The sequence below is a fragment of the Loxodonta africana genome, chromosome 24, assembly GCF_030014295.1.
Source record: "Loxodonta africana isolate mLoxAfr1 chromosome 24, mLoxAfr1.hap2, whole genome shotgun sequence".
Taxonomy (NCBI): Eukaryota; Metazoa; Chordata; class Mammalia; order Proboscidea; family Elephantidae; genus Loxodonta; species Loxodonta africana.
Window position 1 is genome coordinate 8,058,147 of NC_087365.1, and position 19,912 is coordinate 8,078,058.

General features: G+C 44.6%; 1 protein-coding gene across 1 annotated transcript in view; it reads right to left on the reverse strand.

Moving 5' to 3' along the window:
• Positions 1-2,719: 2,719 nt before the first annotated feature.
• SLC24A3 (solute carrier family 24 member 3) overlaps positions 2,720-19,912 on the reverse strand; it is a 676,136-nt gene continuing 658,943 nt past the window's right edge. Inside the window, exons 16-17 of the mRNA XM_064275733.1 lie at positions 8,846-8,911; positions 2,720-5,367 (exon numbers count right to left, since the gene is read on the reverse strand). Coding sequence (XP_064131803.1) covers positions 5,218-5,367; positions 8,846-8,911 — 216 coding nt within the window. The 3' untranslated portion in view covers positions 2,720-5,217. The remainder of the gene's footprint in view (positions 5,368-8,845; positions 8,912-19,912) is intronic.

The window sequence follows — 19,912 nt, forward strand, 5'->3', positions numbered from 1 at the left end:
AGTAGGCATTTTGGTTCACACCCATTGCTGGCTAGAGCAAGGATAGCTGAACAGAGTAGGGGTTTAGTACCTAGCATTTGAAAAATGAATCGTCCCTCATCGATCCTGGGAGCGACATGAAACATGTGACTTACCATCTCAAAATTAAAGATATGAAACTTGGTACGTTTTTCCTGCAATAATGAAAAAATATTAGTTTTATGCTGAAAGCACCTTTGCCCACAAGTGTGTCTCTTCTTAACAATGAGCTGTAGGCTTCTTGCTCAACAGTACCCAAAAAACAACTAGGGATCCTGCGCGTCCTCATGGCGCACTTCATTCCAAGTTTTTGTGTGCAGTTTTCTGGAATCAGTTACTGGATCAATTGTCCCAACAAATCAGGTGTGACATCACCAAATTAATCTTTTGGTAAATAGGAAAAACCGGAAGTTATCTAAAAAAAAGAAACATCATTTATATGCATAGCTTTACGTAAATGAGTTGAAGTAGAACCTCCCTGCCACAAAATGGCATATATGCCAAAATTATAATCTTAAGTCTTTCCTCTCCCCCTACCTGTTGCAAAAAGAAAGACCAAAAACAAAATGAGTATTATCTACGGCTACTTACTATGTTTGAAGTCTCGACAGCTTGTCAAGAGTATTTGCTAAATTGTGGTTTAGTAAAAACGTCTTAATTTAATGGGACTACTGGGTATTTTTTACTGGGTATACCTCATTGAGAAAATAAGTGTCCTGTGTGCACTAGTAAGATTTAGGTGGAACTAAGCATAAACCCAATGGGAAGTCAGTCCTGGGGCAGGTAAGCCTCTCCCGGAGCCCATGGCTGCGGCTTATGGCTTTGCTGGAATCTTCATGGTACCTCACATCTCTGGACGAGGAGGAAATGAGCATGTGGCTTTTTATTTATCAGAGAAAAGTTTGCTGAGTCTGTCCCATTTCTCCAGTTGCATAACAACAGGCACTGGGTGTTTGGAAATGTTCCAAAGATCAATTGGATTGTTTTCGTTCACGGTTTGGTGTCAGACTGTGTGTGCGTGTATACTTAGCAGTCATTCCAGACTACATTAAATAAATGAGACTTATTAATTAGTATGAGACCACACAAAATCCAACATAGAAATGACCCATCTGATTAAAGATAGTTCACAATGGCTCAGAATAATGACTAGTTATCCTATGAATGGGATGTTGTTGTTGTTGTTAGGGGCTGTCGAGTCGGTTCCCACTCATGGTAACCCTACACAAAACAGAAGGAAATACTGCCCAGTCCTGCACCAACCTCACAATTGTTGCTATGCTTGAGCCCATCATTGTAGCCACAGAGTCAGTCTATCTCGTTGAGGGCCTTCCTCTTTTTCGTTGACCCTCTACTTTACCAATGGGATAGTTATCCTATTTTAAAAAGGCAAAAATAAATAAATCTTGGAAAAGGCAACATCACCCTCACGAACTCCACACTTCTACTTTTGCCTTACAATTTGCATATTTTCATGAACAATTAGTTAAAATTCTAAGGCTACTTTTGATCACACTTATTGCAGGTTAGATGTTATTCCTATTTTATATACCACAATTTCAAATGACCTGGATTTTACAATATTAATTACCTCTCTCTCTCTTTTTAAACATTTAGGCTGTTCTTAGAAGCCTGAGTGTTTAAAATGAATGCAAATTTGCTGTTTTGAGGTATGCAGGGCCTCAAATTGCTAGCATTCAAATTTATGATTGCAAAGTACAGGTATCTGAAGCAAAAGGCCTGGGAAAGCATAACAAACAACACTCACCCGTCTCTCCTCCACCCTAGGTCTTTCTGAATGTAAACATATACCAAACATGCACCTACAAAATGTACCTTAAAAGGCAGGGCTGGCACTTTCCTTTGGAATGGGACAGAAGCCATCTTTCCAGCGTGCCTGGACATGTTCCTTGGTGGCCTCAGGCACCCTGAGGCCTTGTCCTTTGATGGGCATGTTTACTGGCAGCCCCTTGGAAGCCCAGCCAAGCCGGGCACACATTCCCAGAAAAAGAGAATGTTCTCACGGTCCCTCCTTGTGGTGTCATCTATGGTGTGCCCCAGAGGACAAGCAAGCTCCCCAGAGCCCAGGACACCTCTTTCCTTCTAGAACACATGCAATGTTCAACTTGTGGATGAGACCGCAGCCTGGCAGAGGCCGGGAGGGGGAATGACACCACCTCGTCACAGAAGATAAGTGCGAGGGTTTCTCTAGTGATATTGTTAGGTGTGACATACTGAAGAAAGTTCTTCCCTCAACCATCCAAGCCCCTCCCAAATCCCAGCACTGAGAAGCACTGAAAATGGCAACATCAGCAATTTTGTACCACTGGCCAGCTGACTCATTTAGAACCATGCTCTCAACCAGCAATCCCAGACCCAGTCGTGGGTGGCTGCTCAGTTTACGCGTTCTGTTGCACGGTCTGGAGAGACAGGCTCAATTCTCATTTCAGAAAGGAAGCTCACAGCGCCTAGGCTGGCAGTCATTGTGCATGAAATACGGAAACCATCTTGCTCCAGAATGTTCTCCTTGAGAAATTTAGTATGGGACTACAGTTTCTAAACATTTCCCAGAAGGCATGTTCACCTATCAAACAAAAAAACCAAGATTCTCATCAAATATCATTGCTTAGGACTAAGAATAAAATAATTAAGACTAGTGTAACAAAATACTTAATATAAAAGTATCTTATGCTCCGTAGGCACCATTCGGCATGATGGAAATACCCTGCCCCCGACCAGGGTGTATTTGTAAAATGCACAAATGTGCAGGTAATGTATTCTAAGACTTTGAGTAGTACACACTCAAAGCAAAGCTAAGTCCCCGGTATTGTCCCAACCCCCAGGAATATATTTTTAAAATAGTTAAAAACAGTCGGAGCTGTGAATTAGCGGCTATTTTCCTCCTGATTCCTGTGGTCTAAATGAATTGTATTGAGTTTCAGGTGGAAACCCGATTGTTCGCTAACTTGGGTCTACTTTTAGGTCCAATAATTATTTCTCAAGAGTCACATAGGATAAGAACATGGTTTATTACAACTACATGTTACTGTCTCTTTCATGGAATCAGCTTTGGGGAAGTCTTAATTTTCATGATTGAAAACTAGCAAAAGAAGATAGGATGGAGGAGAACCTGAACATGGTTGAACATCGCCCTCCGTACTGGGATCCTCTTCCTGTCATGTACAGCTAAAAGAAAGGATTCCTAATACAATGTCCCGTGTATTCTACAGGACAACAGGCCCACAGTCCCTTGACCCCCACCATTTGCCAGCTGATACCTGCACTTTGCCAAGCACTTACAGCTTTCTAGGTGAGTCAACCCAGAAACTGTGAGAGTGCAAATGCCTGGCCACACAACAAGTGCACAATCATTTTACTTTCCCTGCCTAATCCTCAGCTCCCCGGGAGAGGAAGTACTGTGCTTGCTGGAGGAAGAATACAGAACAGAGAAGTTTATTTTACACTATCCATCCAAAGAAAACAATCGCCATAAACCAGTGCAAAATGTGCAACAGAGTCAGTAAGTGTGTCGTAACTCTGAAAGCCCAAACTGGTGATTTCCTCTCTGGTCCCTCCGTTGGGCGGGCGCCCCATGGACTAACGCTGGTCTCAGCTTGCACCGTAGACAGAAACGGTCAACCAATCTGTAGCAGGTTGTTTTTACAATTCATACCAGAATGTGTACAAGGGACGGGAGAAACCATACCGATGGAGAAATGGTCAGTGCTCAAAGTAAGTATGAGGGACAGCGCGGGCAAGAATCCACAGTTTCAATAAATACAGTGTAACAAGCATGGGTGTATCTCAATTCGGTGGAATTAGTCTGCATATTAACTCAGCATCATACAAAATCTAGCAGGGCTATTGAGCGGTGGTTGGCAAAAATGTTCACAATAACTTATGCCCTCGAGCAAGTCTGTGTTTAACACACCTGCGGCTTCAAAGGTATCAGTTTTCTGGTCTTCTTCCCTTGCCATCCCTCCAGGAGGGAAGGGGTGGAGCCAGGTCAGCTTGGCAGGGGTGTCCTGTAAGGAAGGACATTTGCCCAAGAGCCAGCCTTCGGGGTCCAGTGTATTCGATACGGAGCGGTGAACTGGGACTTTATCGACGATGTCTGTGCAAAGTGCGCTTTTCCCCTTTTCAAGAAACCAGTGTCTGTAACTCCTTCATGGAAAGCAGTGGTGGGCTCTGGGTCACCCCCTGTCACCCCAAATGCCAAGCAACAAGAGCATATCTCAGGGACTCAGAGTTGGGGAAGCTTCTACGTTGACTGCCTGGCACCCGATGGATGGATAGTTTAACCAGGCCACTCCGCCAAAGGCCTTGGGCAGGCTGGAACTATTGCTTGAAAAACTAGAAAGAACCTAGCAAGAAGTGGTGGTCATAATGGACATGTGGGAAGCTGTCTTCTTCCTTGGAAACCTCGTGCACCCCTACTAGGGGGCCCCTGGGAACTCCCACAGGGCTTCAGAGGCACCCTTGGGTATAAAATGTCATGCATGATCCTGGGGCCTTGCCCATCTGTTGCTTCAGTAAGCACTAAATCCAGGCATATTCTAGTGTACCTGAGATCAGTCCCAGGAGACACTGCAGGGCAACCTTTGGATCATTGACTAATCCAGAGCCCAGTGAAAGAAGATGTAAGAGAAGCTCTTGATCTCTGGAAGGAAGGAAAAAAAAGGGGGGGACCCCCAAAACAAAGCAACCCCCAAACCCAGTAACCTAAGGAATCACCTCAAAACAAAACAAAATCCCAAACACTCCCTTACAATCAACGCACCCTCTCATCTCTCTGTCTTCAACAGTCTCAGGTCATAAATTAGATTAGTCTTCCATCGAATAACTTAAAAACGGAGAAGGAATTGTAACAAGTTTTGCCTGGCTTGGGCCAGTTAGCAGCCAGTTTTTCTAGATTTCAGTCACTGTTCAAAAATGGAGATTGAAAAGTCATGTGGATGTTGGAAGTCTTCATACGGAGGAGTCAGGAGGGGCGGGCGAGAGGGCTGGTGGGACATAGGACCCGAGGAGGCGGAGGAGTGAGGGGTGAGGCAGGGGAGCCACTGCCCCCCAGGCAGGAATGGAGGCCTAAGAACAGCGGGGGAGAGACTGACTGACCCCAGCCCAGGCCACGTGCCTCGGTGTGGCCGGGTCTCATATTGCACAGAAAGAAGGAGCGGGCCTGGGCGGGCTGCCAGTGGATCAATGGTCCCCGCACATGGGCAAGTTCACAAAGGTGAACACGTTGAACTCTGTCATGATGGAGAAGCACAGGAACACGCCGTACAGGAAAAGACACCCACACCCGAGCTTCTTGTCCAACTGCCACTTGTTCAGGTGGACGCCAAACACCTGCAACGACAGAGCCTGGAGTTAGAGGTGGGCACCAGGAGGTGCAGCCCCAGCCAGAGGGCAGCCCAGGGGACACCAAACACCTGCAATGACAGAGCCCAGGGGAAGGGCTCCCCAGGGTGGACCTCAGGCAGGGCACCACTCTCTCTGAGGCCACAACATCGATCACCTGGACTGTAAATGGTCAGAACCAAGGAGAGTGGGAGTCGGTGTGACTGGCTGAGAGGAAATGACTCAAAAAACGAAAAGTGACGGGACTAATAAACATAGGACAGCAGCCACCATTCACCTGGACCCCAGTTCCATACCCTCAGTGCCTGGCATTGCCTGTTCTCCTCCACGCTCCCCAGGCCCACCACCTCTGGGAACATTCCATTCTCCCTCTGGCTCTCCCTGGGGGAAATGTTGCCCCACAACTCTCTCAGGTGTGGACACTTCTCTTCCACATTCCTGGAGGCAACAAAGCGTCCATTTTCCTTTTCATTGCTGCTTTCAAACCACTTTCTTCCTCTCCTCCCTACGACACTTGATTTGGAATCTAAAGTCTTCCAATTGTCACACTCCCTCCCTCCTGACTGCAGTCCACTCTCCAGGTCTAGGCAACCCCCACTCCCTGGAGATTTTGAGCATCTGCTCGTGGCCACGCTCTGCACCACTCTGTCACCCTTCTTAGTGATTTCAATATCCAACATCTTGTTCTCAAGTGCTGGTCCTCCTCCCGACCTCAGCCACTCATGCCCAAGGTCATGCCCCAGGCATGTCTGTCCAATACGGCATCTACTAGCTGCACATGGTGATTCAAATTTAAATTAATTAAAATAAGTTTAGTTAAAAAATTTCATTCCTCAGTTGCATTAGCACTTACACTAGCCACTTTACCCTACTGGATAGCACAGATACAGGCCATTTTCACCCTTCTAGGAACAGCCCTGCAGCCTAGATCTTGCCGTTGTTAATAACAGAATCATCTCTGGAATCTCACTGTTGAACATCTAACTTTCTGACTACCATCTCTGTCTTTCCAGGTCACTCTCTCTAGCACGCCAGCTCCAACAATCCTGTGAAACCCCTACGGCTGACAATTCACCGGTGACCACTGTCTCACAGTGCTTCACCCACCTGATATCCTGCTTAAATCCCACCAGCCATGGCTCTCTGGCATCCACCTCTTGCCTCGTCATCGTTGGTTGGTTGAGCAAGGTTGAACCCTTGGGTTCCAGCCAGCTTTTCCTCTACTCCGTGCCTGCGTCCATGAAGCTGAATGAGGCCAGAGGGAACACCCAGCCATGCTGACTAGTCTCACTCTAAATTCAGGACCTCAAACCTTAAGTGGCCATCAAGGCTCTCTGGCAACGACGCTGTATTTTCCTCATGCCCTCTCTCACTTTCCTAGATAACTATTTCACACCTCTTCTGTTTTTTCAAACCTCCAATATTCTCTTCTCGCCCTCACTCTCAGCTCACAACCTTTTCCTGTTTTCCTGAGCTCCCAGAACATCGACCCCCACCTTCTCTGCTAATGACGGCCCTAGTATGGCCAGTTCCTCCACTGTGAACTCGGTCCTGTCTCCCCTTACTGTTCCAGCACTTCTCCCGTCTCTTTAATCTATACCCCGACCCCACATATTGGATTATTACAATTGGCCTATAAGAATGCTATTATTTTTCTCATCTTAAACAACAACACTTTTTTCTTGACTTCCATTTCTCTCCTTCCTTTACAGCCACATAACTTGAAAGAGTTGTAAGTACCAGCTGTCTCCAATTTTACTCCTTCTATTTTTTATTCTCTGTTACCTTCTTCACTCAACTTCCTGGTCCCGACAGTCACAAAAACCAGCCTTATTAAGAGCACCAATGACTTTGCGTTTCTAAATCTAATAGCCATTACTCAGGGCTCATCTTACCCCTCAGCAGCATTTGACACAGCTGGTCACTTCCTCCACCTTGAAATTGTTTCTTCACTTGGCTTCCAGCCACCACACCCTCCTGGCTTTCATCCTACCTCTGTCGCTGCTCCTCCTCTGTTCTTTACCATCCTGACCTCTAAATGTTGGAGTGAACCAAGACTTTCATCTTGGGCCTCTTGTCTTTTGTCTATCACTCACCTTTGGCAATCTCATCCAGTTGCATGGCTTTATTTTTTTTTATAATCTGGTGTCTCCATCCTGGACCTTTCATCTGGACTCCCATGTTTCCGGTGGCTTTCTTGACCTCTCCCTTGGGTGTCAAGAGGCACTTCAAACTCAAGATGTTTGCGACTGCTTTTCCTCCCCAGGCCTACTTCTCTTCAGTCTTTCAACAACCCAGTTTCAACAGCCCAGGTAGTGCTTGGCCCATTTCGAATAGATTCCATGACTATAGCACAGTATAAGGAGAAGTGATGATCAAGCACAGTGGCTATGAGTGTGGACTCCAATATTAGACAGCTTGATTCTCCATTCACTCTTGGTGCTAACGTAGAGGAGTCACTTAACTTTTCTAGGCCTCAGTTGTTCATCTGTATAATGGGACTGATAATAGTGGCTACGTCATGGTGGTATGGTGAGATCCACATGGGAAAATACGTTCAAGGCAGTTACTATGATGCCTATCATTCAATGAGTGCTCACTAAATGCTGGCTATGACCACATTATACCAGACCTGAAGAGCATCCTAAACTATGAAAGAACAAATTACGCAGATTTTCGTTTCTGTGTATGGCAGTATTTGCTTTGAAAAACTTTTGTGACATTTGACCCATACCCTGATCTTATAAATTACTTCTCTTGCTTTCTGCCTGCCCTTCTGAATTCTTATTTTCTGGCATATGTGTGAATTCTTATTCTTTGGCATATGTATGTTAACAACATGCAGGTGTAATTCAATGAATATTTCATTGAAAAGTTAAGGAAAAAACATATTGCTTCTCAGTGCTTATTACAGTGAAAATACAACAGTATTCACGTGTTGTTATGAAATTTTTTTCCTCCAAATATGTCAGTTGAGTCAGGAATATTAAATTATATAAATGAATGCATTTGCCAAGATAGTGAAATTCCATAGAAATGCAGTGTGAATAACATAAATACATTTTTAGTCTCTGAGTATTGGTCAAATCCATATATCTGTGGATTTATTTATTTTTATTCAGCAACCTGGAACAGTCAGTTAATTGGAATCTACTCTTTTGTGACAAATCTTGCAGAAAAAGTGGAATTTCCCCTCTGCTTTTGATAAACAGTTTGTGCTTGACATGAGACAGGGCCATGATTCCCAGAGGAGGACTGGCTTCCTTTCAGAAAAGGAGAAGGGCTCCCTAGTGGGCTGGTTGGATCCACTTCTAGAAGAAACAGCCACAAGATGGGACATGTGGAGGCTGGTTCCTCCCACTTACCAGGAGGCCAAACCCATCTGGTGTCCAAACAAATGCTGTAGCCAAGAGCCCAAGGGGAAGCCAAACATGTGAACTCAGGAATGAGAGAGCTGCAAACCTACCGTGACAAAAACAGAGGCCAGGAGCAAGCCCACCGAGTAGATCAGTCCCCTGCTGTTCAGGCGAATCTGGAACAAAGGATTACGGAATGAGGCTTCACAAAAGTCATCTGCTTAATGCACGGCGCTCAGGCTACTCCTAGGAGCATTGATTCCAAATCCCTCCTCTAGGCTGGAAAAGCTGAGGGGAGCCTCAGCACCCACGTTCTGCAGCTTGTTATCAGGGACGAGTATTCTTTCTGAAACACCCAGGGCACGCCCTTGTCTTGGTCCACTCTCAGCCCAGTCCTTGCCCTTTGCCCTCAACTACAATGCCCCACCTGGGACTGTCCCACAGCCACTTTAATTCTCCATTGTGTGCTGCCTGGTTCTTGTCACTCAAAACACTTCCCTGTTGATTTGACCTCTGGGGAACTTTCCCTTTCTTGAACTCATACTACTTTTCGGGTAAATTTCATAACATTGATGATGGGAGCAGTATTTTGCATGGATTTTTAAATTTCTTTTGCCTGAACATGTCTGTGAGCTTCTCTCTAACTTGACAGGAAGAGGTGGCTGAGGTTGTTACAGGGAAAAAGCAAATCTAAAGAGTTAAAATTCTGTTTTGGGTATTTGTAAAAGGATTCTGTTTGTTTTTCACACTAATACAACCGGGCTAACAGCTATGCTTTAAAAATGAAGACAGAAAAGACTTTTAGAAATTGTATAGACCAGCTCCGTCCAGCAGAACTTTCTGTGACGATGTGAATGTTCTGTATCTGCTCTGTCCAATATGTTTGCCACTGGATACTTGTGGAAGCCCTGGTGGCACAGTGGTTAAGAGCTCAGCTGCTAATTAAAAGGTTGGCCGTTCAAATCCACCAACCGCACCTTGGAAATCCTATCTATCAAGTTGGGAATCAACTCAGCGGGTTTTTAGTTAGGCACATGTGGCTATTGAGCACTTGAAATAGGGCTAGTGCAACCAAGGGACAAAAATTTTCATCTTGTTTAACTTCAGTTAATTTAACTTTACATTTAAAGAGACATATGTGTGGCTATAGTGTTGGGTAGGGCAGGTAGAGAATATTAAGAGGCTGACTTGGCCAACAAAGATCATGGACTCTCTTTCACAGGGCAGAGAAGACACTGTTCTGTCTTTGACCTGGTCACAAGGTGCTGGAAATAGAAGGGTATGCCCTGAAACAGCAGTTCTCAAAGTATGGTACCTGGATCAGCATCACCTGGGAACTTGTGAGAAATGCAGAGTCCCAGGCCCTGCCCCGCCTCACACCTACCAAGTACTATCAATTCCAACTCCTAGCCGCCCTATAGGACACAGTGCAACTGCCCCACAGGGTTTCCAAGGCTGTAAGTCTTTATGGAAGCAGACTGCCACATCTTGCTCCCGAGAATCACCAACCTTTCAGTTAGCAGCCCAGCCCTTAATGACTGTGCCACCAGGACTCCTCTATGCCAGACCTACTGTATCAGAAATCTGGGAACGTGAGGCCCTCCAGCTGATCCTGATGCACAATAAAGCTGAAGAGTCGCTGACTTAGAGAAAGCACAAATCCTAAATCCATTCCTTCTGGACTGCAAGGCCTCTGGGGATGTAACGTTGGCATTATTTTTCACAAATTCTCTTGGAAACTGTTATGGGCATCCAGGCTTTGGGGACACAGCCCATGGCCACTGTACAGCATTCTGATGGTAGTGAACAGCTCACCTATGTTCATGGGAAGGAAAGCTGAGGTAGGTTGATTTGTGGAATCATTTTCATGAGAGAACTATGTTGGGCTCATGAATGAATAGGTGTGATTTGGGGTCCTTCTGACAAGGTGTGCTACCTCATGCCTCCGTTTCACCAGGGACGAGTCCTACACACTCTGAACATAAGGGGGTCTTCATAAGTGGTGTGTCAGTTCATCGTTCAGTATATCCTAAACAGCCAACCCAGGAGCACAACACATTTCACTAAGCAACGCTGTGTCACAGAGGAAATCAGCTGCAACACTTCTCTCTGCCGGCAGGCTCCCTGGGTGTCAGCCACATGCTGGGAAATGGCTCCCAACCACCAAATACCTTCTCAAGAATAAAGTGCTTGTAATAGCCTGTGGAGACGTGGTGTTTCAAATCATGTCTTGGTGACACCAAAGCAAGTGGCTGATCTGATTAATTCTGTGGGAAAAGTGGGGGATTGCCCTGTTCCAGGCCAGCTGCTAACATAGCTTCATGCAGACCTTTAGCCTGGCAGGGCCTGGGTTTTCCTCCTTGATTTGGCTGTGTTGGTGCAGAGAGGCCAGTACTGATGAATGCCTCGCAGATGCATGGTCATGAAAAGGATTCTCTCCCCAAAAACATTCTGTTCAAACCAGCTCTATGATGATCTCACAGGTACCCTGGCCAAGGCTGAGGGAGAGAGGTGGCTTCTCAGAAGAAGATGGCGGCCTGGAGCCCCGTGAGGAAGAGCCTGCCATGGCTGTCCTCAATCATGCGGTTCTTGGGACCAGCCTGGAACACAAACATGGGGCAATCTCTTTGCGCTCTTAGTTTTCAGCATGCATTGATTCTCCTAAGACTGGGGGCAGCACATCTCAGCCCTGTTCACCCTCTGAACTCTGGGGTCCAACCCTTGTCAGCAACAAGAATTGAGTCAAGTGTTTTCTTGCTGTTACGAAACTGAGAGCCAGAGAGCAAAGTTCTAAGCAGGAAACTTCTCTTTGACTAAGCCTTTTCCAAATTAATCATGTTAAACCCAAGCTTTTGAACCAGACTCTTCCTACACTCACATAAAGTCTAGAAGAACACTGCTGTTGACATTCTATGTCTGGCTCCAAAATAATGACAACTAATTCTTTTGGGGTTTCACGTCCTCACCTTCTTCTCTGCCATCTTCCTTTGGTGATGAACTGCTAAATGCAGCCAGGGGTGCGTCTTTGTTTTTTCATTGTTAATTTGAGGCCTGGGCCCTCTAAGTACCCATTTATTCCTTGCTGTCTGACCTCCACACTTCCACACGAGACAGTAGTCAGGGATTAGGGTTACTTCAGTTGCCTTTTGGTCCACCTCAAACACCTTCCAGCCATTGGGGTCTAGGAAGTTGTAGTTTGGGGAAGGGGCCGGCAAACTGCAGCCCATGGGCCAAATTTGGCCTGTCGCCTCTTTTATGGAAACCTAGTTTATGAGTTTACTTATTGTCTATGAATACTTTGTGCTAAAATGGCAGACTTGAGTAGTTTTGACAGGGAAGGTAGGCGGCCCACACAGCCGGAGATGTTTACCCTCTGGCCCTTTACAGAAAGTGTTTTCTGACCCTTGGCTTGGGGCATGGCTCCAGAACAAACCTCTGGATTTTGAATCTCCACTTGCCCACTCCCTTGCATATAATAATGGACAAGTCACTTAACTTCCCTAAACCTCAGCTTTGTGATGTATAAAATGGGAACAATACAGCTCCTACCTTATAGGGTGATTGTGAGGATAAACTAAATTAATTCACATTAAGAGCCTCGAACAGGTCCTGGCACATCATAAGTGCTCAGCAGTAAATGGGGGCCATTACTTCCAGTCTGGGGTTCCCCACCCATTCCCTGACACCCTTGCTTCTTCCTTATTAACTCATCACATAGTGGGTCCCTGATCATGCCTCACTAGACTGCAAGAGCAATGAGGGCAGGGACCACGCCTCTTCATATTCTGTCGGCACAGGGTGGGGCACAGACTGTGTGCTTGGTAAAAACCAAAAACCAAACCTGTTGCCATCAAGTCGATTCCGACTCACAGAGACCCTATAGGACAGAGCAGGACTGCCCCATAGAGTTTCCAAGGAGTGCCTGGTGGATTCGAACTGCCAACCTTTTGGTTAGCAGCCATAGCACTTAACCACTACGCCACCAGGGTTTCCAGTGTGCTTAGTAAGTAACTGGTGAATGAACAATGGATGTCCAGAAGGTGTAATCTGAATGTGGTTTAAAAAAATTCAGTGTTTCTGTGGGGCAGCATGGGTGGGTCAGAGAAAGGGTGGAAGCAGAGGGACTCTGGGTGCCACTTCCTGGATCATGTTTCAGTAGCAATGCAATCCCTGCCCCAAATTCCTTACCTTCGTTTTCATGAGCATGAATAGTCTTTTTTTTAACACACTTTTATTATGAAAGTTTTCAAGCATTCAGAAAAGTTGAATTATAGCATCTAATTTTTTAATGAACTTCCAAATAAGCTGCAGTTATCAGTACCCAAACCCACATAAACCCATTGCCATTCAGTCGACTCCTACTCATTTTGTTGTTGTTGTTAGGCTCCATCGAGTTGGTTCTGACTCATGGCGACCTTACGTACAACAGAATGAAACACTGCCCGGTCCGGCGCCATCCTCACAATCACTGCTATGCTTGAGCCCATCAAGGCATCCACTGGGTCAATCCATCTTGTTGAGGGTCTTCCTCTTTCACTGACCCTCTATTTTACCAAGCATGAGGTCCTTCTCCAGGGACTGGTCCCTCTGATAACGTGTCCAAGTTACGTGAGATGTAGTTTTGCCAACCTTGCTTCTAATGAGCATTCTGGCTATACTTCTTGCAAGACAGATTTCTTTGTTCTTCTGGTAGTTCATGGTATATTCCATATTCTTCTCCAACACCAAAATTCAAAGGCATCAGTTCTTTGCTCTTTCTTATTATTGTCCAGCTTTCACATGCATATGAGGCAATTGAAAACACTATGGCTTGGGTCAGGTGCACTTCAGTCCTTAAAGTGACAACTTTTCTTTTTAATACTTTAAAGAGGCCTTTTGCAACAGATTTGCCCAATGCAATACGTCATTTGATTTCCTGACTGCTTCTTCCATGGGAGTTGATTGCGAATCCAAGTAAAACGAAGTCCTTGAAACTTCAATATTTTCTCCATTTATCACGATGTTGCTTACCTGGTTCAGTCGTGAGAGTTTTTGTTTGTTGAGGTATAATCCATACTGAGGGCTGTAGTGTTTGATCTTCATCAGTAAGTGCTTCAAGTACTCTTCACTTTCAGCAAGGAAGGTTGTGTCATCTGCATATCATAGGTTGTTAATGAGTCTTCCTCCAATCCTGATGTCACTTTTTTCTTCATATAGTCCAGTTTCTTGAATTATTTGCTCAGCATAGAGATTGAATAAGTATGGTGAAAAGATACAACACTGAAGCTCACCTTTCCTGACTTCAAAACACGCAGTATCTTCTTGTCCTGTTCTAGTGACTGCCTCTTGGTCTATATACAGGTTCTGCATGAGCACAATGAAGTGTTCTGGTATTTCCATTCTTTGCAATGTTATCCATAATTTGTTATGATTCACACACTTGAATGCATAGTCAATAAAACACAGGTAAATATTTTTCTGGTATTCTCTGCTTTCAGCCAAGATCCATCTGATACCAGCAATGATATCTCTCATTCCCTGTCCTCTTCCGAATCTGGCTTGAATTTCTGGCAGTTCCCTGCCAATGTACTGCTGCAACCACTTTTGAATGATCTTCAGCATAATTTTACTTGTGAGTTATATTAATGATGTTGTTTGATAATTTCTGCATTCAGCTGGATCGCTTTCTCTGGGATGGGTACAAATATGGATCTCTTCCAGTTGGTTGACCAGGCACCTGTCCTCCAAATTTCTTGACATAGAGGAGTTAGCACCTCCAGCTCTGCATCCGTTTGCTGAAATATCTCAATTGGTATTCCGTCAGTTTCTGGAGCCTTGTTTTTTACCAACGCCTTCAGTGTACCTTGGACTGCTTTCTTCAGTCCCATCACTGGTCTGTCAGTTTGTTGCACTGTGGGGGCTGTGGGTTGCTGTGATACTGGAAGCTTTGCCACCAGTATTTCACACACCAGTAGGGTCACCCTTGTTGGACATGTTTCAATGGAGCTTCCAGGCTAAGACGGACTTGTAAGAAAAACCTGGCAGTCTACTTCTGAAAAAACTGACCAGTGAAAACCTTATGAATTACAGTGGAACATTTTCTGGTACTGTGCTGGAAAATAAGTCCTTCGGGTTTGAATGCACTCAAAATAAGTCTGGGAAAAAGCTGCCTCCTCAAAGTGGAGTCAACCTTAATGACATGGATGGAGTCAACCTTTCCGGACCTTTCTTTGCTGATATGGCATGACTCAAAATGAGAAAAAACAGCTGCAAACATCCATTAATATTTGGAACAAGGAATGTAGGAAGTGTGAATCTAGGAAAATTGAAAGTCATCAAAAATGAAATGGAATGCATAAAGATTGCTATCCTAGGCATAAGTGAGCTGAAATGGACTAGTGTTGGTCATTTTGAATTGAACAATCACATGGTCTTCTGTGATGAGAATGACAAACTGAAGAGGAATGGCATTGCATTCATTGTCAAAACAAATATTTCAAGATCTATCCTGGAGTACAATACTCTCCGTGACAGGATAATATCCATATGCCTACAAGGAAGATCAGTTAATATGACTATTATTCAAATATACACACTAAATACTAAGCCCAAAGATGAAGAAATTGGAGATTTTTACTGACTTCTACAGTCTGAAATTGATCAAACATGCAATCAAGATGCATTGATAATTAGTGGTGATTAGAATGCAAAAGTTGGAAACGAAGGAATAGTAGTTGGAAAATATGGCCTTGGTGACAGGAACGATGCCAGAGATCTCATGATAGAATTTTGTAAGACCAACAACTTCTTCACTGTAAATACTTTTTTTCACCAACACAAATGGCAACTACACACTTTGAACCCTGGTGGCATAGTGGTTAAGTGCTTGGCTGCTAACCAAAAGGTCGGCAGTTCAAATCTACCAGCACTCCTGGGAAACCCTATGGGACAGTTCTACTCTGTCCTATAGGGTCACTGTGAGTCTGAAGTGACTTGACAGCAACAAGTTTTTTGGAAACCCTGGTGGCATAGTGGTTAAGTGCTACAGCTGCTAACCAAAAGGTCAGCAGTTCGAATCCACCAGGTGCTCCTTGGAAACTCTGTAAGGCAGTTCTACTCTGTCCTATAGAGTCGCTATGAGTCAGAATCGACTACATGGCAACAGGTTTGGTCTTTTTTTTTTTACACACATGGACCTCATCGGATGGAATACACGGGAATCAAATTGACTATATATGTGGAAACAGATGATAGAGAAGCTCAATAGCATCAGTCAGAACAAGGCCAGGGGCTGACTGCAGAACAGATCATCAATTGCCCATATGTAAATTCAAGTTGAAGCTGAAGAAAATTAGACCAAGTTCATGATAGCCAAAATACGACCTTGAGTATATCTCACCTGAATCTAGAGACCATCTCAGGAACAGATTTGATGCATTGAACACTAATGACCAAAGACCCGATGAGTTGTGGAATGACATCAAGGACATCATACATGAAGAAAGCAAGAGGTCATTAAAAAGACAGGAAAGAAAGAAAAGACCAAAATGGATGTCAGAAGAGACTCTGAAACTTGCTCTTGAATGCAGAATAGCTAATGTGAATGGAAGAAATGACGAAGTAAATTAGCTGAGCAAAAGATTACAAAGAATGACTCGAGAAGACAAAGTATTGTAATGAAATGTGCCAAGACCTAGAGTTAGAAAACCAAAAGGGAAGAACATGCCCGGCATTTCTCAAGCTGAAAGGACCAAAGAAAAAATTCAAGCCTTGAGCTTCAGTGTTGAAGGATTCTATGGGGAAAATACTGAACATTGCAGGAAGCATCAAAAGAAGATGGAAGGAATACACTGAGTCACCGTACCAAAAAGAATTGGTCAACGTTCATCCATTTCAGGAGGTAGCATATGATCAAGAACCAACAGTACAGACGGGTAAGTCCAAAATTCACTGAAGGCATTGGTGAAAAACAAGTTCTGACTCAAAGAGACTCCGTAAGGGCAGGGTAGAACTGCCCCATATGGTTTCCAAGGTTATAAATCTTTGTGGAAGCAGACTGCCACATCTTTCTCCCGCAGAGCGGCCAGTGGGTTCAAACCTCTGACCTTTAGGTGAGCAGCTGAGCTCTTAACCATGCATCACCAGGGCTACTTGATACCAGTATATTTCACTTCTAAACATCTCAGCCTGTAACTCATTAGGTAGAGTTCAGTTGTAGTTCGGGAGTCTCTTATTTTTAGGTACAATTTTTATACAGGGAAATCCAGAAATCATTATTGTACCATTCGATGAGTTTTGAGGAATGCTTACACCAATGTACCTCAAACTCCAGGCACAATTTGAGCATTTCCACTGCCCTAGAAAGGTCTCTTGGGCCATCCCTGTCAGTCTCACTCAAAAAGAAAGGCAATCACTACTCTAAGTTTCTCTACCACGCTGGTTAGCCTGTCTGAGAACGTCATGTAAATGGCATCACACAGTATATGCTCTTTCATGTAAGGACTCTTCTGCTCTGCACAATGTTTTTAAGATTTGTTAGTGTTTTTCATCGCATCAATTGTTCATCTCTTTTTATAAATACACCATTGTTTAACTCTTCTCCCGTTGATGGACATCTGGCCTGCTTCCAGTTTTTGACTATTAGTGTGTATTGTTTTTATAATTCAAAAAAAAAAAAAAATGAGAAGAGCACTTCAAGGGCTCTTCCTCACCTATAGGGCAATGATTAATGAAGGTTTTCTTTACATTTACTGCTGCTCTACTGTGATCCAGCAACTCTGCTAAGGCCCTGTGTTCTCACCCTAATATCATCGCCTGTCTCCCTCCCGTCGCCTTTTAGCACCTATGTGAGGGAAGATGGTGCAGTTCGAATCCATCAGCTGCTTCTTGGAGACCCTGTGGGGCAGTTCTACTCTGTCCCGTAGGGTTGCTATGAGTCAGAATTGACTCAGTGGCAACAGGTTTGGGTTTACTTTTGGTGAGGTAAGATGGGTTTGGTGCCATCTGGCACTGGGAACCCTCTCCAGACTGAAGCCACTTGCCTCCCCACCTCTGGGACCTTCCAGTCGAGCCAGGTGGGGACATTCTCCCCTTGCCCCCCACTCCTCTGACAGAAGACCATTTGCCTCTCCAATCTCACTGGTCCAATCACTCCTGCTGACTTCGTCCTGCCTTTGCCTGTGTCACGATCTTGCCTCCCCAACTAGTCCAAATGCTGGGAGGGCAGATACCTGGGTCTTGAGGTTGCCTTCATTCCACACAGTGCCTAATTCTCCCCTGACTCATTTCCATACATTGTACATTTAGACAAGCACCTCCTCCTGATGTTGAGCGTGTGTGTGTATGCGAGTGTACATCGTGCATGTGAGTCTGTGTGCACGTGAGTGTGTGTTTGAGTGTGTACGCAGGGCAGGTGTAAGTGTACATTGTGCGTGTGTGTGTGTGTGTGTGTGTTTGAGTGTATGTGTGAGTGAGTGTGTGTGCTGCGAGGCAATGAGACTGAGTGGGAAGGGGCAAAAGTGGAGAGCTGGATAGGGAGACACTGTGGTGAGGATTGGCTTCGAGGTGATTTTTGTAAGTAACAAAGTAAGAGGGAACTAAAATTATTTTAATTGAGGCATAATTCACATAGAGTAAAATGCACAGATCTTTAAATGCACTCTTGGATGAGTTTTGACGAACGCATGTAACCATGAAACCCACACTTCAATGAGAATATAAAACATTTTCATCAACCCAGTAAGTTTCTTGGGGGCAGCAAATCTAATTCAACCCCCTCAAAGACCTAGTCTGAAAGACCTAGTTTTTTGAGACATTCCACACCAGAAAGCAGCACCAACCTCCATGTCTCTGGATTACCTTTGAGCTTCAACCCTGCAGAACCTTGAGCTAAACAATTCTTTCCCTCCTGCCACCTCACAGAGGCAAGGCACATTCCATGCAAACGCAGAAATCCCTGCAGCAATGCCAATCAGAGAGGTACAATTCAGATGGTCCCATTTTGACGTTTAACATTGTTTTTATTTCTTGCCTTCAAAAATATGCATTTTCATTCTCCAATCCTTCTTGGCGCTTGTTGCAGAGGAAGCAGGAAGCTGGCTGCTTTCAAAGTTGGCAGGAATTTGGCCTACAATGTGTGGATATTTTTAGCACAGATGTAAACATACATACCTGTTCATACATAATTTAACATGTGTATTGGTTCATAAAACTGTGCCTTGAATCCTATAGCGTTTGGGAACGCAAATCTTTCAGCTTCAAAGATTGGGACTTCTCCCATACTATAGCTTCCAATGGTCCCTTTCCAGAGCCTGAGGTCAGTCCCACCCAACCAGTGAATTCTTTTAGGGAAAATAAGAAGATGCTACATTTTTGCTAATTTATTTGTAACTTGGAATACATGCTGCAACTCGCTATGCATTTTCTTATGTGGGTCATTTTAACACTTGTTTGGTCAGGGTTCCAAATGGATGTGCCTAATGTTGGTTTTATGCTGTATAGTGTTACTGGGTGCAATCTCTTTCTGTGAACAATTAAATGAGATAAGAGAGCAAATAAGCCTACAGAAAAGAAGCAATTTAATGGCCGCTCACAACCTGAAGTACTTTCCTTTCCAAACACCAAACCAGTGGCATTGTTGACTCTGACTCATGGTGATGCCATACATGTCAGAGTAGAACTTTGCTCCATAGGGTTTTCAATGGCTGATTTTTCAGAAGTAGATTGCCAAGTCTTTCTTTCGAGGCATCTCTGGATGGCCTCAAATCTCCTTTAACCTTTCTGTTAGTAGCTGAATGAGTTAACCGTTTGTACCACCCAGAGACGCCTTTCCAAACACTGTGCTACATTTAATTCTCCTAGCACCTCTATGAGGTAAGGTGGGTTCAGTTCTCTCCATAAAGGTGGGACACCTGAGAGTCAGAGAGTTTGTTAAAGTACTTGGTCAAGGCCACGAGGCTGGTCAGAGGTCAGGCCTGCACTCAGAGTCAGGCTCGAGTTCTCTGGACTCTAAATTCCAGGACAGGGACAAAGCCTCCTGTTCACCTGCTGAAATCCTTCAGGGCTGGCACCTGGCTTTTCCCACCTACCCTTTCTGTAATGATTCTGGATGGATTGTAAGAATTGGATCCACCAACGTAGTAGATGCATCGGCAGCCCACCCTGTCCCTCGCACTTTACCATTCTGGCGTGCTCCAGCT